At 45.4% G+C, this 18,831-nt stretch overlaps 1 protein-coding gene across 2 annotated transcripts in view; it reads right to left on the bottom strand.

The window, feature by feature from the left end:
- LOC306917274 (receptor-type tyrosine-protein phosphatase-like N) overlaps positions 1-16,375 on the bottom strand; it is a 60,293-nt gene extending 43,918 nt beyond the window's left edge. For both annotated transcript variants that reach the window (XM_079495415.1, XM_079495414.1), the window contains exon 1: positions 16,265-16,375. In XM_079495415.1, coding sequence (XP_079351541.1) covers positions 16,265-16,346 — 82 coding nt within the window. In that variant the 5' untranslated portion in view covers positions 16,347-16,375. The remainder of the gene's footprint in view (positions 1-16,264) is intronic.
- Positions 16,376-18,831: the final 2,456 nt, after the last annotated feature.

The following is an 18,831-nucleotide window of genomic DNA, read 5'->3' on the forward strand; positions in this document are numbered from 1 at the left end:
TTTTCCTCTCATCTCTGATTAGACAAAGATTACACTCCCCCTGCCTAAGTCCACAGAATACACATATGATTGGACAGTATACAGTGACATCACAATATGTAATATAGATAGGCAGTGTGGTGCATCTGAGTCTGGACTCAGCAATTACAACCCCCTGCCTAGAATTCCACAGGATACACTTTTTTCCCCTCATCTGATTGGATATTCCCCAGGATTGCATCTTTCTAACTTTCATAGATATTCGTGGCAGCGGTGGCCGAACGGATTGCGGAGCGGTCTTGATACCGGAAGGTCGCCAGTTCGAATCAGCGGTCCGACACGTTCAAATTACCACCGCTGAAGTGCCCTTGAACAAGGCATTGAACCACTACGATGAAATGTTCTATGAGCAGGGCCTGGCTGGAAACAAGTTCTTGAGCTTAGCCCAGATACCCTGGGTAAATATAGTAATCATTTCATTTCACACGTTGGCCATGACTTGGTACAAAGTCATGGCTCCTGCATGACTGTGATACCTGTGATCTCTATAACATCCGTCCTCTATGATTTTTGACGCCATATTTGGGCAAGATGGCCGAACGAGGGGAGGGAAAAAAAGATTGGCTACTGCATCTTTTTTTGTTAAAGATGAGAGCTTGATATGTCTTAAGCATTCTGAAAATATTAGATCTACAAATGCACGACAAGTGGCATCGCGATGCGTCATGAGGTTGTAGATCAGCTATTTCAGCCAGATTGACTTTGACTATTATATTTTTTAGATGATGAAGCCTTGATATTAATTAAGCTTGCGCTGATGTTTCCTGCTCAATCCTCTATTACCACATGCTTTGTACAGAGAACAAAATCATATGTGAAGCTGGTGTCCTCTGGGAATTAGAGTTGCTTCTTAACCTGGGTGGTTTTCATTATGCGGAAGAAAGTAAATCATCAGTTGCTGATCCCCTTTGCTCCTCGTTTCTTTCCTGCTCCACACCACCTGCCAAATGGGTCAGAATCTGGTTGTCATCACTTCCAGGACAAGGCAATATGCTCAATGTTGGCTGTAACTCTGTGTGTGAAGGTTTGATGTCTTTCCCAGGTCAGTGCCCTTTGTTTCATGATCCCAGCTCATACAGCCCTGCTTGTTCATGGCTACAGCCTTGACATGCCAGATTTCCTCCTGTCCTTTGGATTTATATAGCCTTGTTCCAGCTCGTTCTGGTAGACCAACCCCGACCCAAGCCTGCCTGCCCTGGGCGACTGTCCCCACAATGTCAGCATGATAATTCAGACCATTCTCCGCCTCCCTCAATTGCTCTGCTTGGCTGACCACTTTGCAATACATGGTGTAGCCTTCTCTTGCTGTCTTTCAGCATCATGTGGTTTTGGTCTGGTTTTTGTTTGACCACCCACCATGATTCATCTCTTCAGTTAATTAACACTAATTATGCTAATGATGTGTTTATACACAGCTTTAGAATCAAAACCACGGGGTGCCTTGGAAGTGTTGGAAGTGTATAGGCGTCTTTAGGTCATTTTTGAGTGGTGCAAACCACTCCAACAACTGGCGTTGTACCCGTGTTTGTTCGTACCAAAAAAACGAGCATGGTTGCTATGGTTAGCAACCAAAAAAACGAGCATGGTTGCTATGGTTAGTATGTGACGTCACTGACATCACAGAGAGTACTTATGACACAGATGCTTTCCTGGTTCTAATGTACAGGAACTATAACAATAAATGTGTAGTTGCACCACTCAGTTCACACGGGTGTGATTTTTTATTATTGATATTAAACCATATAATGTTCCTTCTTCAGCGATCCTAGACCGGTTTCGCGCACGTCGTTTACGGCTCATAACTCGAAATCTACGGCGCTCTACATGGTTTTGATCATAACGTCGATCTTCTGTGGTCATTTCTTGACTTCAGCAAGCACCTCGTTTGGAATATTAAGGCTTCTAGAGAGACACAAGACGAGGTAGTGTGAGGTATTATAGGAAGATTATGCTATGCCTAGTAAAATCTGCCTCATCTGCCTCCCGGGCAAAAGATTTCCAAAGTTTCCAAAGTTCCAAAGTTTTCCATTGCAAGGACGGTCCTTGCCATGTAAATCTTTGAAATGATGTGGGGTCCTTGAAGGACCCCACATAGCCAGTCTGTGACTGTGGACCCCGCATCGCAAAATAGGCTTAAAAGAATAGCTGGTCTAACAGGTCATATGTGTTGCACACATTGTGAGCTTGTAGATTTTCACAATTTTTGATTCTTTGTATTATCTTCATCTCTATCCATCACTAAACAGAAAAAGAACAGTTTGTTCTTCCTCCTGGTAGTTGGCATTGATGTTTTGTGTGCCAATGTTCCCGTGGGGAAATGTTTTGTTGATGATTGGTTTTCTTGTTCTTATTTTTATTAGTGTTCAGCTTTTATTAAGGGTTTAGCTGACAGTTTACACTGAAGTTGAGTACCAGGAAAAAAAGTAATATATTACTTTAGTTACTTGACACTGTCTGTGATCCTATGAAGTGATCTCTGTGATCTCTATGACATCAGTCCTCTATGATTTTTTACGCCATATTTGGGCAAGATGGCCGAACGAGGGGGTGGGAAAAAAAAAAGATTGGTGACAGCCTTGTTGCTTTCAGACTGGGCGTGCCTGGCAAGCTCATGGGGAGGACGAGGCAGGTGGCGGAGTGAATCTCCCTCCGCTGAGATGGTGGAGGGCTGATTGCGATTAGCCAATTGAAAGGCTTCACCGGCAAAGCTTTGTTGGCAAAGGAGTTAATGATGGCCATGGCCTTGGAAGAGATGGTGAGGTTACCTCTGACCAAAATATTGGAATGGTTTCAGCCTATTCGGGGGGAAAAAACTAACTACTGGTTAAAAAAAAAGCGAAAAGAGTTGATGTTTCCTTCTCAATCATCTCCTGCCGCAGGATACTGTAAGCTCCATCAGAACCACCTGAGTTCTTACAGAGGACAAGATCTTGTGTGGGTTATGTCTGGGAATTAGAGCTGGTTCTTAACCACTAAACACAAATCCACTCTTTTTCTAAATTATTTTGAACATTTCCGATTCTTTTCTGGTTTAATTTCTTCTGCATAATGACATCCCCAAAATAAGGGATGTCAAGGTTAAAGTGGTTAAGGCCCGCCCGCATCTCCCAGTTTCTGGACCACCTTTGCTGCTCATCTCTGTCATGATGTCACTCTGCTCTTGTCCTGACAATGGATGAAACATCAAGAGACCCTCCTTTCTTTCCTGCTCCACACCACATCTACCAAATGAGACCGAATCTGGTTGTCACCACTACCAGGTCAGGGCATGTTCAAAGTTGGCTGTACCTCCGTGCGTGAAGGTTTGATGTCTTTCCCAGATCAGTGCCCTTCGTTGGCATGATCCCAGCTCATACTATAGCCCTGCTTGTTCAAGGCCTTGACATGCCAGATTTCCTCCTCTCTCCTTTGGATTATAGCCTTGTTCCAGCTCGTTCTGGTGGATCAACCTGCCTGCCTGCCCTGGGCGACTGTCCCCGCAATGTCAGCATGATAATTCAGACCATTCTCCGCCTCCCTCAATTGCTCTGCTTGGCTGACCACTTTGCAATACATGGTGTAGACCATACTCTTGCATCTTTGCCGTCTTGCAGCATCATGGCCTGGGTTTTGTTGGACCACTGGCCATGATTGATCTCTTCGGTTGAAACAGGCGTTTCCAAAGATCTCCATGGCAAGGACCCCACATAGCTTTAGTCTTTGGCTGTGGACCCCCCCCCCCCCCCCCCCCCACTGTAAAATAGCTTAAAAAATATCAGGTCACATGCAATGCACACATTGTGAGCTTGTAGATCTGCTATTTTCATTATTAGTATATAATCATCTCTATCCATCACAGAACAGAACCGTCTGCATTGATGTTTTGTGCGCCAATGTTCCCGTGGGGAGATGTTTTGTTGTTACACTGACAGATCTGTGGACGATTGGTTTTTGTGTTCTTGTTATTTTATTAGTGCTCAGCTTTTACGAAGGGTTTAGCTGACAGTTTACTCTGAGGTAGAGTAGCGGCTGACAGCCTTGTTGCCTTGAGACTGGGCTTAGTTTACTCTGAGGTAGAGTACCGGCTGACAGCCTTGTTGCCTTGAGACTGGGCGTCCTTGGCCATACCATTGGGGAGGATGAGGCGGGCAGCGGACTGAATCTCCCTGGCCGAGATGGTGGAGCGCTTGTTGCGGTTGGCCAATCGAGAGGCTTCGCCGGCCAAGAGCTCAAAGTTGTCGTTGAGGTAGGAGTTCACGATCGCCATGGCCTTGGAAGAGATGGTGAAAGGGTTACCTTCCATATTCACCAGGACCTTGTGCACGTAGACGCTATAGTTCTGCTTCCTTGACGCCCTTCTGTGCCTGGTCTTAGTTCCGGCTTTCATGGTCATCCTTGAGCCCCTCTTGCTTGCTGACTTGGCAGTAATAGTCATGATTTCCCTGGTTAATTCTTCACAGTAAAGTTCTCTGTTCTTTTCCAGATGTCGCTATAGAGTCAATCGGAGTTGTCGCTAATGTTCATTCGACAATGCATTATATAGGGAAATGACATGGTTATGATGATGACGACATTGAGTGATGACTTCATTACGTAGATTATAACAAACAAGAAACGTAACGCTAATTATAATGAGGTCTAATAACCGCAACATTATTGCGCACAGGGGACAGCTCTGTGGATTTGTATGTGATTCATGATCGCTTCTCGCTTGGCTCTGAAAAACACTAGCACATTATTAGTTTCAAACTTTTACAGCAGAGGTGGACGCAAACGTACAAAAATACTATTTAATAATTGTGAAAATTACCTACATCTCTAGCGACCCGTAAAAATGGGTCCGTGCCCCATTGTTTTGGAAACACTGGGTTAGCAGAATATGCATGCAGGTCTAGGGCGAATCTGCGTGGGGGTCACGCACGCATTAGTCGACATGTGGGCGGTTAAGATTCACCCGTGGCTTCCGTGTCCTGTTATGGTTAGGGTTAGTAATGTCGGATTATTGGGACGTCGGACTAAAGCCCTAACCACACCAAAGGGTCACCATGCAACTCCTTGGATCCAAACGGTTGCAAGGAGTTAACGCTAAAACCGCCTCGACCTTTTGGTGTGGTTTGGGCCGTTGAATTCCATGCGTTGAATCACTAGGGCCAATGCGGGTCAACGTGGTGCAACGTGCAACAAGACATATCACACCGCAGGGACAACGCTAAAACCTTAGCCGCTACGCACCCAATCTGCGTTTATCCTAAACTGACTAGCTGTCAGATGTCTCAGGATCTGTAGAATGTAGTGTGTGTGTGTGTGTGTGTGTGTGTGTGTGTGTGTGTGTGTGTGTGTGTGTGTGTGTGTGTGTGTGTGTGTGTGTGTGTGTGTGTGTGTGTGTGTGTGTGCATGTGTACCGGTATGTGCTTTGCGTGCAGTGTTAATGTTGCCGAATAAAACTGTGATGAAAGTGTTTGTCGACTACCTTTTTTTCACTTGTGAAAACCAAATAAAAACTAACCTATGATGACAAACTCAGACTAAGTAAATATGACAGCGTCTGCTGAGCTGGCTGTCGCATGCTAATATGTCCCCGTAACAACATTGCCATGTAATGTTAGTTCCTACCTAGTTCTTACTAACATGACATGCAACTGCAAGGGGACCTGGCTGAGATATACTATAGCCTGCTTGTTACTGGTATAAGAAATACCAGTTTATTTTCAATTATCTGCTCACAACGCATCGCAGCAACCATTTTAGTCTAAGAATGCAGCCAAGAGTAATTACTACGCAGCTATTAAGTCGCCATCAAGGCCTGCCAAAATACAAAATAGTCATGATATTTACTCGACTAAAACTAGACTAAAACAAAAACATTTCAGGTGACAAGAATATGAAATATTCAAAAGCTCATGACTAAAACTAATTCAAAACTTGCTGTCAGAATCAACACTGCCATCATTACTAATATGCTGTCAGATGTGTCAGGAGGTGGTGGGCATGCGTGCAGGTTCGTTAAGTATACAGATGACCTTTTGCAAGGCTGCGGGTTGTAAACAACAGCAGATGTCATGTGGAAACGAGCCACACGTACGTACGCTCCTTTGTGTTTGCGAGTGTGTGTTTGCGTTGACTTTTCATTAAGGCCTTATGAACTCCCATGTCATATCTCTTATGTATCCAGGTTGTCTGTGAGCTGTGTGGTGGAAGAACAAAAACAAGGAATGGAACAGACGCTGTTCCAAGCAGTGTTGATATTGATTCGGCTAAAACTATGACAAAAAAATGTCTGTCGACTACCTTTTTTCACTGACGAAAACTACATAAAATTCATACCAAGCAGGCAGACTGAATAGATGTGGACTAGATGTGTGTGTGTGTGTGTGTGTGTGTGTGTGTGTGTGTGTGTGTTTGTGTGTGCAGGCAGGCGCCCTGACTGACCCTGACACCTGTCACAGTGTAGCAGCAGCCAACCGGCCGCTTAACGTACCGTGGAAAACGGCCATTAAACTGAGAGCGCTGATGTACCATGACAGAGAGAGAGGAGACATAGACCGGTTATGACCGCACCATGACAGAGAGAGAGGAGACATAGAGCGGTTATGACCGCACCATGACAGAGAGAGGAGACATAGACCGGTTATGACCGCACCATGACAGAGAGAGAGGAGACATAGACCGGTTATGACCGCACCATGACAGAGAGAGAGGAAACATAGACCGGTTATGACCGCACCATGACAGAGAGAGAGGAGATAGACCGGTTATGACCGCACCATGACAGAGAGAGAGGAAACATAGACCGGTTATGACCGCACCATGACAGAGAGAGAGGAGACATAGACCGGTTATGACCGCACCATGACAGAGAGAGAGGAGATAGACCGGTTATGACCGCACCATGACAGAGAGAGAGGAGACATAGACCGGTTATGACCGCACCATGACAGAGAGAGAGGAGACATAGACCGGTTATGACCGCACCATGACAGAGAGAGAGGAGATAGACCGGTTATGACCGCACCATGACAGAGAGAGAGGAAACATAGACCGGTTATGACCGCACCATGACAGAGAGAGAGGAGACATAGACCGGTTATGACCGCACCATGACAGAGAGAGAGGAGACATAGACCGGTTATGACCGCACCATGACAGAGAGAGAGGAGACATAGACCGGTTATGACCGCACCATGACAGAGAGAGAGGAGATAGACCGGTTATGACCGCACCATGACAGAGAGAGAGGAGATAGACCGGTTATGACCGCACCATGACAGAGAGAGAGGAAACATAGACCGGTTATGACCGCACCATGACAGAGAGAGAGGAAACATAGACCGGTTATGACCGCACCATGACAGAGAGAGAGGAGACATAGACCGGTTATGACCGCACCATGACAGAGAGAGAGGAGACATAGACCGGTTATGACCGCACCATGACAGAGAGAGAGGAGACATAGACCGGTTATGACCGCACCATGACAGAGAGAGAGGAGACATAGACCGGTTATGACCGCACGCACCATGACAGAGAGAGAGGAGACATAGACCGGTTATGACCGCACCATGACAGAGAGAGAGGAGATAGACCGGTTATGACCGCACCATGACAGAGAGAGAGGAGACATAGACCGGTTATGACCGCACCATGACAGAGAGAGAGGAGATAGACCGGTTATGACCGCACCATGACAGAGAGAGAGGAAACATAGACCGGTTATGACCGCACCATGACAGAGAGAGAGGAAACATAGACCGGTTATGACCGCACCATGACAGAGAGAGAGGAGACATAGACCGGTTATGACCCCACCATGACAGAGAGAGAGGAGACATAGACCGGTTATGACCGCACCCGGCCGTCGCTCCCTCCTGCAGAACTCTGTGTATAGATCAGTGGTCAGAGGTCAGAGGTCAGATTCTAAAAATGTCTTCTACATCCTCACAGTTTTCTGAAAAAGCTGTTTCTATGTCAGTTGTTCTTCGATTTTTCAAAAATAGCAGACCTACAAGCTCGTAGCGCGCCACTCAGTGGCGCGCTATGAGCTTGTAGGTCTGCTATTTTTCAATAGCTAAAGCATAACATAATGCTAACACCAAAAGGGGTTCCCGCCCAAAATGGGTTAAATGCGTCGCATCACTGGGACGCATTGTGAGCTTGTAGATAGGCTATTTTCAAATGGCCGCTGACCCACTGACCAGCCTGCGTGGGGGCCTACTGGCCACTGAACAGCCTGCGTGGGGGCCTACTGGCCACTGACCAGCCTGCGTGGGGGCCTACTGGCCACTGACCAGCCTGCGTGGGGGTCTACTGGCCACTGAACAGCCTGCGTGGGGGCCTACTGGCCACTGACCAGCCTGCGTGGGGGCCTACTGGCCACTGACCAGCCTGCGTGGGGGCCTACTGACCAGCCTGCGTGGGGGGGCCTACTGGCCACTGACCAGCCTGCGTGGGGGCCTACTGATCCACTGACCAGCCTGCGTGGGGGCCTACTGATCCACTGACCAGCCTGCGTGGGGGCCTACTGACCAGCCTGCGTGGGGGGGCCTACTGGCCACTGACCAGCCTGCGTGGGGGCCTACTGATCCACTGACCAGCCTGCGTGGGGGCCTACTGACCAGCCTGCGTGGGGGCCTACTGACCAGCCTGCGTGGGGGCCTACTGACCAGCCTGCGTGGGGGGCCGCCGCCTACTGACGTCCTGTTACGCGGCTGAGTGGTTCTCAACCTTTTCTGGATCAGTTAATAATTAATATGATTACTAATTGATAGAGAAATCCATGACTCCTGCCACCACCCACAGATGGTCTCTCTCACTGTCCATCATTACCACTACCACCCACCAGCTCACTACAAACAGGAACGATCCTGCCACCACCCAAGAAGCCACTACAGATGGTCTCAGTCACAATTTACAATTTAGGCATTTAGCAGATGCTCTTAATCCAGAGAAATTTACAGTAAGCAAGGCCGACACATGGTAATACATCAAATGCATAGAAATAGTCAATGGCGGGAGTGGAGAAGGGGGGACAAGTGAAGATTTTGGCTGGTTCAAGACCAAGACCAAGACCAGCATTCTGGCACCATTACAATAGTCCAGGGTTCCCCAATTAATTTTCCTCAAGGGCCATATTTTGACTAGGGAACCAGGCTGGGGGCCGAGTCCGCGCGCGAAAAATTGTTTTTTTAATTTTTTCATTAATGAATTAAAAAATGTTCTCAACCAGTGGTCCGGGGACCACCAGTGGTCCTTGAGGGGGTGCCCAGTTTTACATGCATAGGCTACTGACCCCCATTTAATGCCATTTATATCTGGGACACCCCCCCAAAACAAAACAAAAAACTAATAATTCTTCCAGGGGCCACAAGGGGGCGCTCCGCAGGCCGCAAATGGCCCGCGGGCCGCCTATTGGGGAACCCTGCAATAGTCAATAGTCAAGTTTTGTCCATCACAGTATTTACAACAATACAAAAAAACACTATTACTACCACATCTGCAGTGGTTGGAGGTGTTCTCCCGAGTCTTGTAGGACATCCACTCATTGACTCAATACTGCCTGGAGCTCATAAGCACAACTATCTCCTCTGGCCAAGCAGGGATTACCACTTGTATGAGTGGTACAACATTTTGCTCTCTCTCTCACACGGGCGACCGGTGTGCTCCAATCCCAGGTAACGGACGGGTAAAACATGAAACATATGGCTTGCAGCTGGAAAGATAAACGACTCTCAACACTGTGGCTCCTTTTCCACCAAAATATCTCCCCTGTCTTGGCCTCATTCCACTGGCTACCTGTCAAATTTAGAATTGATTTTAAAATTTTGATAATTGCTTTTAAATCCCTCAATGGACTGGCCCCCTCTTACTTGGCAGAACTACTTCCAACACCATAAGCCGGTCAGAGCCCTGAGGTCAGCGCACCTCTCACTATTGACCCCCAAAACAGCCCTATTTAAAACCAGGGGAGACCGTGCTTTTACTGTGGCTGCCCCTATAGGCTCTGGAATAGCCTTCCTCTTCATAGCAGATCCGCCCCTAGGCTCTGGAATAGCCTTCCTCTTCATATCAGATCCGCCCCTAGGCTCTGGAATAGCCTTCCTCTTCATATCAGATCCGCCCAGTCCATTGAGACTTTTAAGTCTCTGCTTAAAACCCATTTTTTCGACCTAGCTTTTAATCACAACCCAGTTTAATTTCCAACCTTTCATTTTGAGCACATCTTACCTTAGTGTCTATTATATTCATATGTACCCACTTGACATTGATGTATTGTTTTTATTTGATTGTATTGCTGTTGCTATATGTTTTTTTTCTTGACTTGTACAGCACTTTGGTCGTTTTTAAATTTGATTTGATTTGATTTGAAAAGAACTGTGGTTCTAGAACTGGTTATTTCTTTTATGATGATGGTTTATATTGCTTCTGCATCTTCCAGCCTGAATAGTGACACGGCCACTTTGGTTCCCCACTTCAGGGCAAGAAGAAGTATTGTTTTAGGGATCTGAACCAATTCCCCGTAAAATCTGAATTCCCCCCCCCCCCCCCTTTTCCCTCACTGTATATGTTTCTTTTCCCTTTTTACCTCCATGATGAATTCCTGTTCTGTTCTATGTCTATTTGTATGCCTCTAAATGTTTTGATGAATTGAACATGGCGGACCCTCTTGTAAACAAGTGTAATGCTTAATTGGGTCGTCCACTCACAGTTAACACGAGGCCTGCCGGGAACATAGGAATTTTAAAACGTAGAATCTTGTGGCCTGCCACAAACGGAAAAGCCGTTTTAACAGCGATGTATTAATTAATGCATGTTTTAATACGATCGTATCGAAATCTACCGTCAGTTAGCTTTGTTATGCTTCTGACACAATGGGCGCGGCCATTTTGAAAATGCGCGCGCATCCACTTACATTGCCGGCTCTGGTTTCAGACGGCTTTATCTCACAGAAGCGACATTGCAGAGGACGCTTTGTCCCAGACAAGCGTTTTCAACGGCCTGTAGCAGGCGCTGTGATACTCGCGGTCAGCTTTTTCCACCGCCGAGCGAGACAACAACAACCGGTCATGATACCACACACAGCAGCTTTTCACAGGAACAATGCGATTACGGATATTTGGATCTTCAAAGTAAGTGTTACGCGCGATAAAACCTTGGCAATACGCAATCGAGGGATTAATGAATGGCGGCAGGCAGACGGTTAACAGCCTTTGTATTGAGTTTGTGCTTGAAATGTACTGTAATTCTGCAAACTGTTAATAAATATTTCAATCAATCAATCAATTCCTTTGTTTCAAAATTAGGCTGGAAAAAAGGACTGTTGTAGGTTATTTTTTTGTGACCGTGTGGATCTGCTAAATTATGGAGAGTTGGTAACCAAATCATAGATATTTAAATCTTAAGAGTGGAACGTTTGCCTATTATTTCTCCTGCAGTATGGTACCACATCATTACAGCATAGAATTGTGGACAGAATCTTGTGAGTGAGAGGCTAAATCTCGTCAAATGGTGGTCCGTGGCTCAAAAACGGCGAATAAATAACTCGATACGAAAAGGGTTGAAAACCACTACTGTAATAAGGAATCAGAATTTGATCCCCATGTCTCGTCAAAGTCTGTTTTAGTTCTTTCTCCCACGGCTGAAAGGGTTGCCCGTCTCCTCCATCAGCATCCTCCTTCAATCACCTGCTCCAGCGCAGAGCTTCATTGTGCAATTATGAACAAATTATTGGAGGTAATGGTGTGTCTTCAGAGTTTTCAGGGTGTAATTGTGTGCGTGATAGACAGACCAGATGCCGATTAATGAAATGCCAATGCAGCACCGCTGCCGAGTTCATTTAACCCATTTTGGGCGGGAACCCCTTTTGGTGTTAGCATTATGTTATATGCTATTGAAAAATAGCAGATCTACAAGCTCATAGCGCGCCACCGAGTGGCGCGCTACGAGCTTGTAGGTCTGCTATTTTTGAAAAATCGTGAAAATGTGGTGCAAATCTTTGAATATATATTCTTTCAGAGAGAACGTTTTTAACTCAAATCTTTGCTTCTGCATGGGGGGGGGGTCCCTGGAACAACATATTTTCAGATGGGGGTCGATTACATATAATCTTTGGGGGTCCTTGACATGAAAATGTTTGAGAACCACTGACATAGAAACATGGGTTTTTCAAAAAACTGTCAGGATTTAGAAGGCATTTGTATAATCGTACTCAGGTCAAAATGGGTTAAGCCGACAAGAGACAGTTCACAGAGGAATCTCTGTTGGGCGTCGCTTTAACCCCCTGGTTCTCAACAGGGGGGTCCACATTTAGACATTTAATCATTAGGAACCAAATGGAATCTTACAAGTCTGTATCTCGAGAGTGAAAAAACGTAACAAATGGTAAATGGTAAATGGTGCATTTATATAGCACCTTTATCCAAGGCGCTTTTACATAGATTGTGCATTACATTCACCCATTCACACACACATTCACACACCGATTGCGTCGGAAACCATGCAAGGCACCAACCAGCACATCGGGAGCAATTTGGGGTTCAATGTCTTGCCCAAGGACACTTCGACACTAGACGGGAGGAGCCGGGATTCGAACCACCGACCCATGGATCATTGGACGACCTGCTCTACCTCCTGAGCCACAGTCGCCCCCACAGTCGTAACCAAATAGACCCTTGCAGGTCCTTGTTTTTAATTTGTACTCTCAGAGTTACAGACCTGTAAGAGTCAATTTGGACCCCTGGTAGACCCTGGACCAGCAGTTGAGAAACAGTGCTCTATATTAAAAAAAGTAAAGTATATATAATAATAATAATTTATCTCGTATAAGGAGATTAGGATCCCAGCCAATGTTGCCTCTTTGTCAGAACAACCAAAGTAATTTCATGGCCTGATTGTCTGGACTGCAGCAGACAAAATAGAACTTAGATTCAATCCAAGCTACAAAACTCACTTAACTCATCTCATAGTTATGGGAACAGAAATATCACGTGACCTTTGCTTTACGTCTGGAAGTATGTTACGAGACGTGCGCGACACACACACACACACACACACACACACACACACACACACACACACACACACACACACACACACACACACACACACACACACACACACACACACACACACACACACACACACACACACACACACACACACACAAATATTTGATTCTACAGTGCAAAGGGTTTCCTGTCTTTTGTCAGTCTTCCTCCATCACTGCCTATATAACTCTCTCTCTCTATAAAATCTACAGTACTTGTAACTTAAGGGTCCATTTGGTTTGTCTGACCTGGTTTGCAGGTTCGACTGGTCCCAGAGAGAGGCTGGGGAACACTGAACAAGTGCTGTTTTTATTTGTGTGTTTAAGCCCAAGCCTATGTTTTGTAGCCTATTACCAGAGATGCACACTGTATGAGATTCCTTGCTTACTGTATGTAGTTATGAGTCTATGACACAGTTTTACTGTGCTAGTGGTCATTTTTGCAGTGTTTCTCAACCTCTGGGTCGGTACCTTCAGGGGGGTCCCAAGATAACAGTGAAGTGGCAATTAAGGACTTGTAAGACCTTTTTAAAAGTTAAAGAAAAGACCATTACTGCAACAAAAGTAATCAACCAAATATACTATAAAAACTGGTCAAACATTAGCCTCGGGCAAACATTGTGAAAATAGGCGATCTACAAGATCACGACGCCTCACAACAAAGGCTATCAGCTATTTCTACAGTACATCTGTGGAGAGAGTCAAACAGAATGCCTCAACTCCTATAAATGCTTGAACTATTACTATGCTTCAAAAATGATTATATTTTTTGGGGGGGGGGCGTGGCCTGAAAAACTTGAGAACCACTACATCATTAGATAGTTCTAAAAACGTCCATCACGGACAGACTTTAGTAAGAACAATCCTACAGAAAGTGCCCTAGTCTGATCATTCTGTGCTATCAATCAATGCATTCATTGGCATTGCATATGGCCTCCAGACTCATAAAGCAGCTCCCCTGAGCGGAGCCAGACTATTGCTGTAGAAAATGCAGTGAGTGAATGCATATACTGAAAACTGGCAGAATAATATTCCTGACAGGCCCACTGAGTGAAAAAGGTTATTACTGGTAATTGATTAAAATTCTCTCTCTCTCTCCTTACCTACTCTGTGTGTGTGTGTGTGTGTGTGTGTGTGTGTGTGTGTGTGTGTGTGTGTGTGTGTGTGTGTGTGTGTGTGTGTGTGTGTGTGTGTGTGTGTGTGTGTGTCTGTGTATCTATCTCTCACACGCACAGTCTGTTTCTTTTGCCCCCTCCACTCTCTACAATGTCATAATGACGCTGGTATGCCATGACACCCTCTCTGACTTTTAACATCGTTTGACGTGCGAATTACGCTCGTCAAGAGGGAGTGAGTCACAGAGTCAGACGTGACGAAACAAGGCCAGCAGTGGAGTGTGTGTGTACACTCTACTCTACTGCATAACAGTGTAGAGAGACTCAGCTTACCGTATGCTATAGCCCACGCTCTGAAACGTCAGAAAACTGTTCAATTACGAGGAATTTGACGTGGTAGGTGACGGTCGCTGTCTGTGCAGCGTCACAGCGTGCACACAAATAGCCATATCACTGACTGCATGCACTCATACATTGGGATAATGAAAACAATAAGCCTCGTATATCTCCTTTTCAACTCATTTCAGTTCTATAGGGCGTCGCGTCGCCTAGCTACACGTGTAACTGTGCACAAAGCAATTCAATTATGCCAACGCAAAAGCACTATTCTTTCAACTGGTGGTTGTATGGCGCTGTCCATGGTCCTGAACTGCAGCAGCGCAATGAATAGGCTTAATTAACCATCATGCATTCGAGATTAGGCCTATAATGAAGTCTATGAAAAATGGTAATTGCCTTGAATCAATGTTGCCAGATTTTTCGAGTGGAATAAGCAACGGAAAGAAAAGTCCCCAAAAGCGACCATGATAAGCACTTTACACCTATATATAGACCTTGTAGCTTGTAGATCTGCTATTTTCACATGAACATGTTTGAGAACCACTGGTTTAAACATTAGAAAGCAAGAAGCAAGCCCAAAATAAGCAAATGCACTTCAGAAACAAGACCAAAAGACATCCAACCCGCAACTATAATACCAATATGTACAAGCAACTTTACAGGAAAACAACCCCAAATTCGCTTATAATAAGAACTGAGCAGACATGGCAGCACTGGCAACCGTGTGTGTGACTGTGTGTGTGTGGGGGGGGGGGGGGGGGGGGGGCGCTCTGTGGCTATACAAGTCCACAATAAAGCACTTAATGACTCACCAAATCTGTCATGTGCACAGCAGCACAAGCAGTCTCTCTCTGGGCGGGTGCATTGGGTTTGGTTAGGCTCACTTGGCTGTGGTATAGGCTACTTATACTGTATGCCCCGATTCCCCCAAAGTAGTGAAGAAGAGTGAATACGCCAATGGCAAAGATAAAGGATAATTGGGTGTGAGTGAACATGCACCCCCCCCCCCCCCCCCCCCCCCCCCCCCGCTGTGGCAAAGTGGAATAACAACGATTGCTCACCGCTGCGACAAAGTCACAGCATGTGATTGTAATCTGCCGATGCTCTGACTATCACCCTATTATACATGCTCTAGCTCTAACATGAATATAACATGTATTTTTAAGCATGTATAGCCTACAGAGCTTATGAAAACCAGCGTAGGCTATGGGGTTAGTCTTAAATTGCGATAAACCATAATAATACAAGTATATAGGTATATAGGAGTATCACGACAACATCCCGTCTTTAGAGATATGGGTGCTGAAGTGTTGTGATTCATTCATGCACCGAGAATTCAGCGACATTTCGTCGGTGAAACCATATTTTAGTCCCAGTGAGTGACGCTCTTTTCCACTTTGTGTAAACATAAAAACAGTTATAATCTCCACATTTTAGAGACTGTCACTCCACTAATTCAATGTACTTACTTCCCGTCCCAAAGCAACAAACCAGTATTAATGCAAGTCAAGAGAAACAGAAATAAGTCTTCCGTTAGACTTCTCACTTAGCATCACACTTAGTCATTTATAGACCTACGCTACAAAAAGTACAAACTCAACAAACGAACTACGAAACCTTGCCAAATGGTGAGATTTTACGCAGCGCCGTAATGCTTGGGTTGGGGGAGTGGGGACACTATAGTATAGTTCATTAGCTGGATTCTGGACTTTATAACTGCGTCTCCATTGATGATGTCCTTCCTTGTACTCACCGTGTCGGGCAGACATCATCCCCAGCTGCGCCGACAACACGGTCATCCAGAGAATCACTCCCCTGAGCCGCGGAGACTTCATGGCGATATCCCCGCGAAAACGAAAACGGAGCTGTGATGCCTCCTCCGTTTATTTATCTATCTCTCTCTTTACAAGCCGCAAGCCATCTCTCTGTACGCACGATGTAGTACAGGGTAGACTCTGCTGCTGACGGAGCTACACACACGCCTACGATGGGAATCTCTCTCCCGTCTGACAGAAGAGGAGGAAAGTGCACCGGCTGTGTGTGAGCGTGCGTACGGGGCGGCGGTGGAGTGAGTGGAGGAGGGGGAGAGAGATAAGACATGGAGAAAATGACTGAGAGAGGTAGAGAGACAAACAGAGAGAGGAGAGGGATATGATCATAGGCGGAGAGAGAGAGAGCGAGAGAGTACTCACATTTTTTACTCGAGTAAAAGTATCAATACTACAATAGGCCTATAGAAATACTGTTACAAGTAAAAGTCCAGAATTCTAAATGTACTTGAGTGTGCGTAAGGGGCGGTGGAGTGAGTGGAGGGGGGGGAGAGAGATAAGACATGGAGAAAATGACAGAGAGAGGTAGAGAGACAAACAGAGAGAGGAGAGGGATAGGCGGAGAGAGAGAGAGAGTACTCACATTTTTTACTCGAGTAAGAGACAAGTAAAAGTCCAGAATTCTAAATGTACTTGAGTAAAAGTACAACAATGTACTTACTCAAGTCATTAGGGATGTCCCGATATAAGGCCTACACTTATTTTCGACCCCGATCCCATCCCGATACCACAATTTCTGTATTAGCCAATACCGATACCAGAGAATAATATTTATAATAAAAGAATAATCGTATTTTGAAGTCCACCGGCCGGAGTTTACATAGATTGTGCATTACATTCACCCATTCATACACTGATGGCGGCAGAAACCATGCAAGGTACCAACCAGCACATCAGGAGCAATTAGGGGTTCAGTGTCTTGCTCAAGGACACTTCGACACTAACTCTGGGGGAGCCCGGGTTCGAACTGGCGACCTTGCGGTTAACATCCGGAAACTCTACCCCTGAGCCACCGCTAATTTCATGCAATCAAATAGGACTTTTCTGTTTGGATGTATGAGCTGTCAAGGCCAGAAAGTAGTTTTTTGTCACTCAGTAGGCTTTCCCGCATAACTTCCTGGTATGATGATGATGTCACCCTCATACCCTCTATTAGGGAACCGTGCAGAACTTGCGACAAAAGCTAGCTATACATCTTGTGTTGTGTTTATAGCAGACTCCTCACTCAAACGTACACTTGCAGTTTGGGCAACTAAAAAGCAAACTCCACATGCCCCAACATTTTATTTACCTGCCATAGTGTCAACCCCTTACCCGTGTCAGATCGGTGGTTAGACTAGGCATATTTGCCGATACATACAGATGACCCGATATGACCAAATAAGGGCATATCGGGCAGTGGTCCGATATACCGATACAGTATCGGGAAACACTCAACATGCAGAATGTCCTATTTCAAGCTTTAAAAAAAAAAATCTTTTGAAGAGCAGATCTAGATCGGCTATTTTCAAAATTTGATTATTATTTCAAATGAATGTAGTGGAGCAAAAGCACAATATTTTCCTTCTGAGATGTAGAAGTAAAAGCATTGGAAATTTGAAATACTGAAGTAGAAATACCTCAACCCATTTTGGGCGGGAACCCCTTTTGGTGTTAGCATTATGTTATGCTTTAGCTATTGAAAAATAGCAGATCTACAAGCTCATAGCGCGCCACCGAGTGGCGCCCTACGAGCTTGTAGGTCTGCTATTTTTGAAACGCTATTTTCTTTATGTCAGTCGAACGACTGACATAGAAACATAGCTTTGTCAGAAAACTGTCATTTTTAGAATCTGATCTCAGGTCAAAATGGGTTAAGTAAATAGTTACTCCATCACTGTGCATAAGGGGCGGTGGAGTGGAGGAGGGGGAGAGAGGGATACAGAGAGTGGAGGGGGAGAGAGGGATACAGAGAGAGAGGGAGAGAGAGAGATAGATAAAGACAGGGCTTACAGGAAGAGATAGTCTGCCAGTTACAATGAAGCTGGCAGAGGAAAAGCTGTAGTAAGTAAGGTTGCAGCCATCTCATATGGCAGAGGAAAAGCTGTAGTAAGTAAGGTTGCAGCCATCTCATATGGCAGAGGAAAAGCTGTAGTAAGTAAGGTTGCAGCCATCTCATATGGCAGAGGAAAAGCTGTAGTAAGTAAGGTTGCAGCCATCTCATATCTGATTGCCTCACTGCAGTGACCACGGCATGATGTGGCACTTAGAGGTAGACACATCTCAAAGTGTCATCGCAAATCTGCCAAAAATCCATTCCAACAATTGGCAAGCAAGCATTCCCATGTCCATCTTGTGTCATTAGGTGAATTGAGTAGTGTAAGTGATATACTGTATTGTGAATGCGTGCCAAACTCCTGCACCACTGGGGCACATACAATGACAAAACAGCTCGACACAGTGGCTTTTAATTAAACAGATTTTATTTTAACGATTTTTTTTATTATAAACA

Source organism: Electrona antarctica (assembly GCF_951216825.1).
Source record: "Electrona antarctica genome assembly, chromosome: 24".
NCBI classification, from domain to species: domain Eukaryota; kingdom Metazoa; phylum Chordata; class Actinopteri; order Myctophiformes; family Myctophidae; genus Electrona; species Electrona antarctica.